Genomic DNA, 13,457 nt, shown 5'->3' with positions numbered 1-13,457 from the left:
TTGTGTGTGGCAGGGATCATGTACTTGAGCCGTCACGTGTACACGTTAGCAGGAAGCTGGATTGGAAGCAAAGGTGGGACTGACACCCAGACGCTGATCTGGCACGCAGGCATCCAGGCCATGGCTTAACCCACTGCACCACAATGCCTGCCCCTTTGCCTTGTAAACGACCCTGTCTCAGGCATGCTCTTACAGCTCAGAGAACAAGTGAAGACAGGCCCCTTGCCGAGGTGCGCTGTTTTCCGTGCGGATTTATCTGGGGATCTGTTCCTTGTTGGACGTCTCTGCCCCTGTTGTATTGTTGTTGCTTAGTACTTGCTGTGTGTACTTCGGTGCTCTGCTGTTGAGTGCCCATGTGTCCACAGGTGAAGGCTCTTGATGACTTCTGCATTGTGCCAGTTTTCGGCTTTCCATCTGTTTCGTGTGATGGAAGCATAGCCACTGTTGCTGTCTCTGGTTACCCTTTGGTGGTGTCCTTCCTCACCCCTGGACTTTGAGCTTATGTGTATCTTGAAACTAACAGGAGTATCCTCTAGGCAGGACAGTTGGGTCTTGGTTTTTTCTAATCTGTTCAGCCACTCTGTCTTTCGATTAGTGAATTTAATTAGTTTACCTTTAACATAATTATTGGTAGGCAGTGATTTACTGACACCCATTTTAATTGTCTTTGGGCCAGGCCAAAGCCAGGAGCCAGGAGGTTCTTCTGGGTCTCCCACATGGGTGCAAGGGCTCAAGGACTTGGGCCATCTTCCACTGCTTTCGCAGGAACATTATCAGGGAGCTGGATCAGAAGTGGAGCAGCTGAAACTCGAACCGGCACCCATATGGGATGCTGGCACTGCAGGCTGCAGCTTTAACCCGCTGTGCCACAGTGCCGGTCCCAGTTATAACCTATTTCAGAGCATATGAAAACTATGTTGTAACTTCTCTTTACCCCTCATTTTACATTATTCCTGCATAGTATCTCCTTTGTAAATTGTGTATCCTTTACCAAATGGTTGTACGTACAGTTGTTTTTAAAGCTTTTGTCTTTTAACTTTTACATTGGAGTTAAAAGTGATTTTTATTCCATTACAGTATTAGAGTATACTGAATTTGACCATATTCTTACCCTTCCGGTATTTTCATATATTCTTATTTTGTTAGCATCTTTTTGTTTCAGCTTGAAGAATTCCCTTTAGAGCTTCCACAGGTTTTGGGAAGGTTGCGGTTTAAAGAGGTTGCTTGGGAAGGCCTGGTTAAGCAGGTGCTGGCTGAGCAGAGATGGGATGAACCATGAAAAAACAGCAGCTTTCCTGCAATGCAGTTTATATACACTGTAGTTCATCCATTTAAAAATGGTCTTTGTACATTCTCAGAGCTGTGCAGCCGTCACCATAGAGAATTTTAGAACATTTCACCACCCTTCCCCACTCGCTTTTTTTTTTTTTTTTGAAACAATAAGCTAGCATTTGTTAAGGTCTTATGCCTCCTCCCTGGACTTAAATGGTCTGGGATGGAGTCAGGAAAGAGGGTAGAGGAGGCAGATAACAGAGCCCCAGGCTCCCAAGCTCACCACCTAGCAAAGGTCTTGGAATTCCCTGGGTGGGAGGCTGGCTGCCGAGAGGGAGCACTCCCGGGAGGTTCCGGGTTCTGGGCAGGGATTGAGTTGCTGTGGGTAGGGTAGGGAAGGTGAGGGGAGCGCACCACCGTACTTGTGGTTCCTGTGATCAGCTGTCGTCCCTTTGCATGTCCACCTCACCAATCCTGACCCAGCCAGGCCCCTAGCATCAAGTCCCAGTTCTCTTTCTGGTCCTCTCCCTTCACAAATCCACCTGCCCGCCTGCGAGCTCGGGTTCCTCCTCCGGCCACACTACACTCACTCACGCCCTCTTCACCCTGACATCACTCAAGAGGTGCTGTGCTGGGAAACGGGCCTCAAGACTCCTGTGGTAACTAAAGCCTTGGGAGGCTGTGGTGGCCTGGGTCCTACCTCCCCCGGGACCAAAGGCCCTAGGGCCTTTCTTAACCTGGAGGGACCTGGAGAAGGGAGCGGAGGGCTGAGCAACCAGTGATGATTGTCTTCCTGTGTGGTTTGACTGTCCTGGATCTCACTTATGGGCACTGCTGCGCCGTATGGTGTTCGTCACTGGCTTCTCTGGCTTCGCGTGGTGCGTTCACAGTCGTCCGTGCGGTGTCGTCCTCACACTGGTCCCCGCGAGGGGTAGCACTCCTTTGTCTGCGTACACCGTAGTGTCTATGATTGTAGACGCTGGGGTGGTCTCCACCTGCTGGCTGTTGCAGATAACGCTGCTGTGGCAGTTGGTAAGTGTTTGAGTAGACACTGTTGACATTCGCAGTGGTGCTTTTCACAGGAGCACATCTGTCTGACAGCGCGGGTGATGCAGGCGCCTTTCCGAGGAACAAGTTGGCTCTCTCACAGGGTCGGGCCATTGTTCCTGGCAGCTTCCTGCCCCAGGTGTTCCGTTTGCTCTGCTCTGGATTTGAGAAGTTTGGCCGTGTTATAAGTTAGGGCTTCCCTGAAAGTTAAGGTCTGTCCTGTGTAGAGCCTTGTGTAATTGGTAACATATTCTGCAAAAATCTCAGTTCATGACAGTTGTTAAGGGTATTTTCCTATTTTTCTTACTTAATTTGAGTCTGTTCTGTCAGAACAGCTTTTTTTTTTTTTTTTTTTTGGACAGGCAGAGTGGACAGTGAGAGAGAGAGACAGAGAGAAAGGTCTTCCTTTGCCGTTGGTTCACCCTCCAATGGCCGCCGCGGCCGGCGCGCTGCGGCCGGCGCACCGCGCTGATCCGATGGCAGGAGCCAGGAGCCAGGTGCTTTTCCTGGTCTCCCATGGGGTGCAGGGCCCAAGCACCTGGGCCATCCTCCACTGCACTCCCTGGCCACAGCAGAGGGCTGGCCTGGAAGAGGGGCAACCGGGACAGAATCCGGCGCCCCGACCGGGACTAGAACCCGGTGTGCCGGCGCCGCTAGGCGGAGGATTAGCCTAGTGAGCCGCGGCGCTGGCCAGAACAGCTTTTAAAAGAAGAAATAGGGGTAGGTGTCTGGTGCAGCACTGCAGACGTGCGCTCCACATCAGAGTGCCGAAGTTCAATCCTGGCTCTACTTCTGAGCCCAGGTTCTTGTGCGGCCTGGGAGGCGGCCGGTGGTGCTCAGTACTTGGGTCCCTGCACCCACACGGAGACCCGTTTGTGTTCCAGCCTTCTGGCTGTAGCCTGGCCCAGGCCCGGCTGTTTCTGGCATTTGGAGAGTGAACCAGCAGATGAAATATCTTTGTTGTCTTTCGAGTAAACAAACATCTGAAAAACTGAAATAGAATAGAGAAAGAAATATTAACAATACATTTCACACAGTTGGGATAAATATTACTTCAAGATGGATAGGTAAATATTACTTCATATAGATATATAGATAAATAAAGATAAAGAATTGGAGAGAGAGTGTGTATGGATTGTAGGTTGAAGGGGGCTGGTGTTGTAGCGTAGTGGGTAAAGCTTCTGCCTGTGACACTGGCATCCCATACAGGCTTTGGTTCGAGCCCCAGCTGCTCCACTTCCCATCCAGCTCCCTGCTAATGCACCTGGGAAAGCAGTGGAAGACGGCTCAAGTACTCAGGTCTGCACCCGTGTGAGAGACCTGGAAGGAGCACCTGGCTGCTGGGTTCGGTCTGGCCCAGCCCTGGTTATTGTGATGTACACCACTGGATGGAAGATCGATCTCCCTCTCTGTAACTCTGCCTTTCAAATAAGTAAATAAGTGAATAAATAAATCTTTAAACCAAAGCTGAACCCTCCAGGTTGTCATTCCCTTTAGTATATTACTAATGTAGCTGACATAATTTCTCTCCCACTTTATATTTAGCTTTGGGAGAGTTTTGAGGTGTTGTTCAGTCTGGAGTATTTAAAGCCTGCTGTGTCGTATCCCTGTTGTCTAATAAGAAGCTTACAGGGATGAGACTTGTGTGTTTTTTATGCATCAGTGTGATTTTCTGATCGTGTGGTCACTAGCAGTGTGTGCTTTTTCTTGTAGGAGTTGCACCCCGTGGGTTTACGTGGTAAATGACTCTCGCAGAGAAGAGAACGGGAGAATGATGGTAAGTGTCAGGCCGCCTGAGGGCTAATCCTGCTCTAAGCCTGTCTCTTCCTTCCTGTCTTCTGTTCGCTTTTCCAGTGTAACACTGCTTTCACAGGCCCCGTGGAGTGCGCTGCTGCAAAGCTCGGTAAGAAAGTGAACAGCTGTGCGAGTCCCACTCAGCCCTGGAGTCTGGCAGCTGTCGCCCCCCCACCCCCCCAAGCCCAGGCCTGCCCCTGCCACTCGTGGGCCTGAGGCAGGAGTGCAGATGGAAGCAGCTCCTTGGATGACTTCCTAGTAAAAACATCCGCAGCAGCCGGTGCCAGGAGCTGAGTGCTTCCTGCCCAGGGCAGCCTGCTCCTAGAGGAGCCCTGCTCTCCCCGGGGCCAGGGTGCAAGGTGGGCCGGGCTGGTTCCTGAATCTGATGGTGCAGGCAAACAGGTGTCTGTGCCCCACGCTTCACTCCTTCCTTCCTTCCTTTCTTTCAAGATTTATTTATTTATCTGAAAGGCAGAGAGAGAGAGAGAGAGAGAGGTCTTCTATCCGCTGGTTACTCCCCAAATGGCTGCAACAGCCGGAGCTGAGCTGATGTGAAGGAGCCAGAAGCCAAGGACTTGGGCCATTTTCCACTGCCTTCCCAGGCCATCAGCAGAGAGCTGGATAGGAAGAGAAGCAGCCGGGACTCTAACCAGCACCCATATAGGATGCTGGTGCTGCAAGCAGAGGCTTAGCCCACTGTGCCACAGCACCGGTCCCTGTTTTAATTTTCTGAGGAATAGCATTGAGAAGCTTTGCCCACAGCGGTTGTACCATTTTACAGTGGTGCCCAGGGGTTGCAGTTTATCCACTCCTTACTAGTATTTTTATTTTGTTTTTGTTTTTGTTTTAAATTATTAATTTGAGAGGCAGAGTTACAGAGAGAGACACATAGAGATATAGATAGAGAGAGAGAGGGAGGGAGAAAGACAGAGAGAGAGAGATCTTCTATCTTCTGGTTCATTCCCCAAATGTCTGCAAAGGCCAGGGCTGGGCTGGGCCAAGCTGGGGAGGGGCTAAGCCAGGAGCCAGAAGCTCCATCAGAATGTCCCCTGTGGGTGGCAGGGGTCCAAGCACTTGGGCCATTTCTGCTACTTTCCCAGGTGCATTAGCAGGGAGCTGGATCGGAAGTTGAGTAGCTAGGACATGAACTAGCGCCGGTATGGATACTGGTGTGGCAGATGGCAGCTTTACCTGCTTTACCTGCTGTGCTACAACACTGCCACCTATTTTCTGGTTTTTAGTTTTATTTATTTATTTTTGAAGAGTTATATATATAGAGGCAGAGTGAGAGATATCTTCCATCCACTGGTTCACTTTCCAAGTGCCACAGCTGCTGGAGGTGGGCCAGGCTGAAGCCAGGAGCTAGGAACTCCACTGGTGTCTCCCATGTGGGTGGCAGAGACTCAAGTCCTTGCCTCCCAGGTGCATTAGCAGGGAGCTGGATCAGAAGCAAACGAACAGGAACTCCAGCTATCACTCCCGTATGGGATGTGGGTGTCGTAAGTGGTGGCTTAACCTGCTGTGACACATGCCTGCCCCATAGTTTTCATTTTTTTTGATAGTAACAATCCCAATGGGTATTAGGTTCAATTGCTTTTATTAATTTTTGATTTATTATTTTCAGTAAGAAGCATCTATCTGTTTCTCTTCCTTGAACTGATGGAACGCATTTTTTCATGTAGCAATGTCTCTTACAGCAAAAAGCTCTCGATTCCATTCTGTAGCTGCGTGGCGTTTACTGTTGATCTCTGTCTCCCTCCCGCCCTTGTTTCCACAGAGAGAGAGAGAGAGAGAGAGAGAGAGAGAGAGAGAGAAATAGACACACATACACAGAAGGGGCTTGTAGCAGCCTGGAGCTGGGGGCCCAAGCGAGGAGCCTGGAACCCAACGCAGGTCTCCACATGGTGGCAGGGCCCAGCTACTCCAGCCGTTAGCTGCTGTCTCTTGGGGTGTGCGTTAGTAGGAAACTGGAATTGAGAGCAGAGCCAGGTCTTGGACCCAGGCACTCAGATAAGGGAGTGGGCTTCCCAACGGACGTCTTCAGTGCTACACCGAACAACCGTCTGCTTGTGTCTTTTTGATCTGCCCCTGTTATTCTTGGAGCGTTTCTGTGCTTTGTCCTGTAACAGGCTGCACCAGGTTCATCTGGTACTTGTCCTCCCTTGTTTTTCTTACCTTAATACCCAGGCCCTTCAGTCCAGTGTCCAGTGGAAGTGATGATGGTAGACATCTTTGTCTCTTTCAATATTGTGGTGCTTACTAAGAATCTTCGTTATGGGTGGCATTGACCTAATCACACGCTTGCTTTTTCGTCTGAGATGAACCCAAGCTGTTCCTCTTTATTCTGCTAAAATGATGAATTACATTCATTAATTTGAAAATGTTAAGCCAGCCTTGCATTCTTGAAGCAAACTCAGGTTGGTTGTCATGTCTTACCTGGATTCAGTTAGCAAGTGTGTATGTGCACATGCGTGTATGTGTGTAACATACACATGTAACTGTGATTTTTATATCTTTACTCTTTTTTTTTTTTTTTTTTGACAGGCAGAGTGGATAGTGAGAGAGAGAGACAGAGAGAAAGGTCTTCCTTTTGCCGTTGGTTCACCCTCCAATGGCCGCCGCGGCCGGCGCGCTGCGGCCGGCGCACCGCGCTGATCCGATGGCAGGAGCCAGGAGCCAGGTGCTTTTCCTGGTCTCCCCATGGGGTGCAGGGCCCAAGCACCTGGGCCATCCTCCACTGCACTCCCTGGCCACAGCAGAGGGCTGGCCTGGAAGAGGGGCAACCGGGACAGAATCCGGCGCCCCGACCGGGACTAGAACCCGGTGTGCCGGCGCCGCTAGGCGGAGGATTAGCCTAGTGAGCCACGGCGCCGGCCTATCTTTACTCTTGAAGACACTGAATTGTAATTTATCTTCCTACAGTGTGCTTCTGAGTCCTGATACAGTTATGTGGGCCTCAAAAATGAGTTGGGATGTATTTCTTCTACTTGATTCGGTGGAAGGAGTAAATGTAATTTAATTAAATGATAAGGAGAATTCATAGTGAAACCCATCTGGGCCTGGACTTTTTTGGGCTTCAGTTTCTTCAATAACTATTCAGATTTTCTGCTTCCATTTATACAAAGATTTGGGAAATTGTGTTTTTCAAGGAATTTTTCCAACTGCTGGCCCTCCGACTGGCTGTGCTCTGGGATTAGGCATCACAGGTGGTGGTCAGTGGAGCTGCTGGCCCTCTGGTGCTGTGCTCTGGGATTAGGCATCACAGGTGGTGGGCAGTGGAGCTGCTGGCCCTCTGGTGCTGTGCTCTGGGGTTAGGCATCACAGGTGGTGGCTTTGCTCCTGGCACCACATGCCGCTGGCCCTTCCTTCCTTCTTTCTGTGGATTTAACATCCTGCTCTTTCTCTAGCTTCCTGAAGTGGAGACTTTGTTGATTTTTGGCCTCTAGCATGTCACTTAAGAGTATGTGGCTCTTCAGCCATGGTGTTAGCTGCATCTCGTAGGTATTGGCATGTCCCTTCTATTCGGAAGTGTTTTACAGTTTCCACCCTGGGTTTTTTCTTGGATCCACAGGTTATTTAAAAATGTGTTGCTGAGCACATGAGAGTTATTCTGCTTCTACCTGTTGTGTGCTCTCTTTACCTCGAAAGCCAGTGAGACTTGCTTTATGACCTGAGTATGGATAGTAGCTGGAACCCTGTGTTCTCTGTGCTCTGCCACGCTGGGTGCTGGGTTCTCATGTCAGGTGTCGAGCTTGTTCATTGTGTTGTTCAAGTCTCCAGTACTGATACTTCATTCTTCTGTGCACCTGTTCTTCCAGCTTTTCAAAGAGGTGTGCTTTTTCAAATGTTTGCTTGTATGCTAGTCGGTGTATGTGTATTTAAGATTGTCATGTTGTCCTGGTTGATTTTTCTTAGTAAAATGCCCTCAATCTCTAGAGTATTTCTTGCTTTATGTACATATGTATTTATTTTAAGATTTTTTTTATTTGAAAAAGAGAAAGAGAATCTTCCATCCGCTAGTCACTACCCAAATGGTTGCAATGGCCAGTGCTGGGTCAGGCTGAAGCCAGGAGCCAGGAGCTTCCTCCAGGTCTCCACAAGAGTGCAGAGGCTCAAGGACTTGGGCCTCCCTCTGCTGTTTTACCAGGCACATTAGCAGGGAGCTGGATCAGAAATGGAAGAGCTGGGATTCAAACGGGTACCCACCCAAATGGGATGCTGGCATCACAGGAGGCAGCCTGCCCCTTGCGCCTCAGGGCAGGCCCCTATGTATTTGTTTTTAAAGATTTAATTTGTTTGAAAGGCAGAGTTATAGAGAGGAAGGAGGAGAGCGAGAGAGAGCGAGAGCGAGCTTCCATCCACTGGTTCATTCCCCAAATGGGTGCAATGGCTGGGGCTGGACCAGGCTGAAGCCAGAAGCCTGGAACTCCGTCAGGGTCTCCCATGTGCGGGGGTCCAGGCACTTGGGCCATCTTCTGTTGCTGTCCCAAGTGCACTAGCAGGGAGCTGGATGGAGGTGGAGCAGTCGGGACTCCAGCCAGTGCTCATATGGGAAGCTGGCGTTGCAGGCGGTGGCTTACCCTGCGGTGCTACACACCAACCCCTGTCTTGCTTTGAAGTCCAGTTGTTGCATATTCGTGTGTCTGCCATTCTGCTGGTTATTACTTGTATGATGCATCCTTATGCCCTACCCTTTTATTTTTGAGGTATATCTCTTTCAAATATATAATTAGATATTTAATCTGAGTTTTTTCTTTTCATTGTATCTTATCCTTAATATTTAATGTTAGTGTTGCTAAATTCATGTGTAAATCTATCATGTTGGTGCTTGTTTCATATTTGATCCAATTTTTGATCATTTTTCTCTCTGCTTTATTACTTTCTTATATATTACTCAAAAATTATTTTAAAGACTTATTTGAAGGGTAGAGGGAGGAAGTGGGGTAGAAAAGAGAGTGAGAAGTATTCCACCTGCTGGTTCACTCCCCAAATAGCTGCAATGGCCGGAGCTGGGCCAGGCTGAAGCCAGCCCCCAAGAACTCCAGTCTGGGTCTCCCCAAGTGGTTGGGCTATCATCTGCCGCCTTCCAGGGTCATTAGCAGGAGTGCTGCTCGGAAGGGGTGAGTAGCTGCGACTTGAACCAGGCGCGCTGGCATGGGGCGTGGCTGCTGTAAGCAGTGGTCAGCCTGCTGCACCACAGTGCCTGTCGCACTTGCTCTCATGTTTTCACTCGATCTTTTCCTGCCCAGTAACAACTGATACATTATTAATATTTTGATGAGTACCCTACATATTACAGAATTCCTTATTGACTTACTGGAGGCTTTTATAAATGTTTATTTTTAATGCTTCCTGGGCAGTGCGAAGGCCTTATCACCATACTGAAATTCTGTTTATTGCCCATTGTACTATTGTCAGACACTATGTTTTTCATATCTTTGAAATTTCATAGGCTAGTATTTATGAAATAGTATTCTCTTTTACCCTTTCTCGTGTTGGCTCCTGGTTGTTCTGGGATCCTTTCTAACTAGAGCATTTCCTTTCGTATTTCTGTTAGAGGGGCCCATTTGGGAACTCGTTTTCAAAAGTTCATTGTTTGTGAAAATTTTTATTTCCTCTTCCTTTTTTGAAGTATATTTTTGCTAGGTTAATGATCTACATTTGCAATAATTTTCTTGGCAGTAATTTATAGGTATCCCACTGTTTATTGTTATTTATTTATTTATTTTTTTAAGATTTATTTATTTATTTGAAAGAGTTACAGAGAGAAGTAGAGACACAGAGAGAGGTCTTCCATCCACCGATTCACTCGCCAGATGGCTGCATCGGCCAGAGCTGCACCGATCTGAAGCCAGGAGCCAGGAGCTTCTTCCAGGTCTCCCACACAAGTGCAGGGCCCAAGCACTTGGGCCATCTTCTACTGCTCTCCCAGGCCATAGCAGAGAGCTGGATCGGAAGAAGAGCAGCCGGGACTAGAATCGGCACCCATATGGGATGCCGGCACTTCAGGCCAGGGCTTTAACCTGCTGTGCCGCAGCGCCGGCCCCTGCTTATTGTTGTTTATTCTCTTGGAAAAATTCAGCTGAAAGCTTTATTGTCACTTTTTTTTTTTATATAAAAAGATTTATTTATTTATTTAAAGGCAGAGTTATAGAGGAATAGGCAGAGGGAGAGAGAGATCTTCTATCTGCTGGATCCAAAGCCAGGAACCAGGAGCTTCTTCTGGGTCTCCCATGTGGTTGCAGGGGCCCAAGAACTTGGGCCATCCTCCACTGCTTTCCTAGGCTATAGCAGAGAGCTGGATTGGAAGTTGAACAACTGGGACTCAAACCGGTGCCCACATGGGATGCAAGTGCTTCAGGCTGCAGCTTTACCTGTTACATCACAGCGCCAGCCCCATTGAACTCTTCTAAAGGTAGCACTTGGGCCATCCTCTGCTGCTTTCCCAGGTGCATTAGCAGAGAGCTGGATCAGAAGTGGAGCAGCTGGGATTTGAACTGGTGCCCATATGGGATAGCTGGCATCACAGGCAGTGGCTTTACCCGCTGTACCACAGCACTAGCCCTCAAAGAGAGGAGCTTATACACGATAGAAGTTACTGTTTCCTTCATCATGGTTCAGAAAGCCTTAATTTATTTGTGGCTTTAGCAGGGTGTGGAATATCAGTAAGAATTCCAGCTCATTATCCTGTGATACTGCGGAAGTAGCCCCTGTTATATATGATTTCTCAGGTGAATTTCAGCTACTAAAAGTGTTTGCAGGGCTGGCACTGTGACACGGTGGGTTAAGCTGCTGCATCCAGTGGCAGCATCCTGTATGGGCGTTGGTTTGAGTTCTGGCTGCTCCACTTCCGATCCAGCTCCCTGCTGATGTGCCTGCGAAAGCAGCTGAAGATGGCCCAAGTGCTTGGGCCCTGCACCCACGTGGGAGACCTGGAATAAGCTCCTGGCTCCTAACTTTGGATCAGCTCAGTTGTGGCAGTCATCTGGGGAGTGACTCAGTGATTAGAGGCTCTCTCTTTGTTGCTCCTTCTCCCTCTCTTTCTCTCTAAATTTGCCTTTCAAATAAATGAATAATTTTTTTAAAGTATATGCAGCTGCCACCAGCCTGCAGCTTTGGCTGTGCTAATGTTCACTGACTGGTCATCTTTTTTCTTTTTCTTTTATATTTTTTTTGACAGGCAGAGTTAGACAGTGAGAGAGAGAGAGAAAGAGTGAGAGAAGTCTTTCTTCTGTTGGTTCATCCCCCAAATGACCTCTATGGCTGGCGTGCTGTGCCGATCAGAAGCCAGGAGCCAGGTGCTTCCTCCTGGTCTCCCACGAGGGTGCAGGGGCCCAAGCACTTGGGCCATCCTCCACTGCCTTCCGGGGCCACAGCAGAGAGCTGGATAGGAAGAGGAGCAACTGGGACTAGAACGCAGTGCCCATATGGGATGCCGGCGCTGCAGGTGGAGGATTAACCTAGTGAGCCACGACGCTGGCCCAGCTGACTGGTCATCTTGTCTTCACGCTACCCAGAATATGAGGGCTCTAGCAGATGGGAATTGAAGAGAAGTGTTCGTTACTGAAGTATTCAGAAAGCTGAAAAAAATGAACATTTAAAAAGAAGTGGGAATTTCATTTAATGGGCAGCTAGAGGTCTGGATGGATTTTGAGGAACTTGTATAAAGTTTTATGGAGGCGTAAACAGTGATGAAACCACTTCATGGTCATGAGAAAAGTTGTTAAAATTATGTAAAGAAATTTGAGAGGCAAATATACACAGACGTATAGGGTGGGGGAGAGGGAAAGAGAAGGAAAGCGTGAGAGGGAGAGAGAGGTCATATGCTAGGTCACGCTCACTACAGCAGGGGGCCGTAATGGGGAACTGGGGACTCAGACCAGGTCTCCCAGGTGAGTGACAGGTGCACAGCGACAGGAGCCAGCACTGCCGACTCGGGAAGCTGGAGGCAGGAGCCAGGCAGGAATTGAACTATATAATAATAATAAATATGGAATATATAATAAAATATATAAAATAATATATCAGTATATTATTATATTATCATAATATATGATAAATATACAATAATATAAATATTATAAAGTAAATCTTATAAATATTATTAAATATATATTAAATATAAATAAATATTTATTTCTTCATTTATTTATTTATTAGTTACAGAGAGGCAGAGGAGGTGGAAAGAGAGAGGTCTTCCCTCTGGTTCACTCACCAGATGGCTACAATGGCTGGAGCTGTGCCTGAAGCCAGGAGCCAGGAGCTTTTACCTGGTCTCCTATATGGGTGCAGGGGCCCAAGCATGTGGGCCATCCTCCACTGCTTTCCCAGGCCATAGCAGAACGCTGGATCAGAAGTGGAGCAGCTGGGACATGAACTGGCGCCCATGTGGGATGCCGGCATTGCAGGCAGCAGCTTTACCCACTATGCCACAGTGCTGGCCCCCTCATTTGCTTTGAAATGGGTGTTTTAATTGCTAGGCCAAATGCTGCCTTTCTTTTCTTTTTTTTTAATCTAAGAGGGAAGGTTTTTCCTAGTTTGGGAACAAGTCTCAGAATTATATAGACCGTTGGCGAACATTCTGTACACTTGCTTTCCCAGATTATATACTGGGAGATGTAAGCGTAGAACCTCACTCAGGATTGACATTCCCACTTTGAACTGTGTGAACAAGCCTCTGTGAAATCTTCCTGCAGCACTAGGGGGCACTGTGACTTTGGACACGCATTTTGTTGCAGTCTCCTGGGACAAGAAGCTAGGAAAAATACTGTTGGAAACAGACATCTGTAATGTTATTAAGTATCACAGACTCATTAATTGCATTTCAAATCCTGATACGTACATTAAGATGTTTAAAACGATTGCATTTAAGTTACTGCTGACATTTTTATAAGAATCGGATTATTAAAAGTGATTAGAATTTATGGACTTTTACTGAAAGGAGTCCATTCAACATATATTACAGAAGGCATCTGTGCTTTAAAGTGAAAACGACTTTCAGTCAAATGTAGAAAAATGAAGGGTTATGGTGCTTTTGCATATCAAGTTTTAGAATTCGGAATACAAATGAAGCCTTAAGCTGGTGTCTTCTTCTTTGAATGTGTGTCTGTCTGCATGTATACTAAATATAAAAAAAAAATAACTCGGTAAAGCTTCCAGTAGAATTGAAATGTTTACAGAAGAAAACATTCTTAGCTCTTAAGGTTTCTGGTCTAGCATTACTTTTTAACCTTGCTCATTTGGCTTGGAAGGAACAGTGATACTCCTGTTAAAAAGTGCATAGGCAACCAAGTGATGGATGCCAGTGTGGGGTAGAACCGAGTAATGCTCACTGCGAAGATGTG

The 13,457-nt window shown here is 47.6% G+C and overlaps 1 protein-coding gene across 6 annotated transcripts in view; it reads left to right on the top strand.

Moving 5' to 3' along the window:
• Positions 1-13,457, top strand: part of SCAPER (S-phase cyclin A associated protein in the ER) — a 439,677-nt gene that overhangs the window by 14,322 nt on the left and 411,898 nt on the right. For all 6 annotated transcript variants that reach the window (XM_070054635.1, XM_051834595.2, XM_070054632.1 and 3 more), the window contains one exon: positions 4,033-4,096. In XM_070054635.1, coding sequence (XP_069910736.1) covers positions 4,091-4,096 — 6 coding nt within the window. In that variant the 5' untranslated portion in view covers positions 4,033-4,090. The remainder of the gene's footprint in view (positions 1-4,032; positions 4,097-13,457) is intronic.

Source organism: Oryctolagus cuniculus, chromosome 12, assembly GCF_964237555.1.
Source record: "Oryctolagus cuniculus chromosome 12, mOryCun1.1, whole genome shotgun sequence".
In the NCBI taxonomy this organism is placed as follows: Eukaryota; Metazoa; Chordata; class Mammalia; order Lagomorpha; family Leporidae; genus Oryctolagus; species Oryctolagus cuniculus.
Note: the sequence above shows the minus strand (reverse complement) of the source record. Positions and strands in the feature narration are given on the sequence as shown.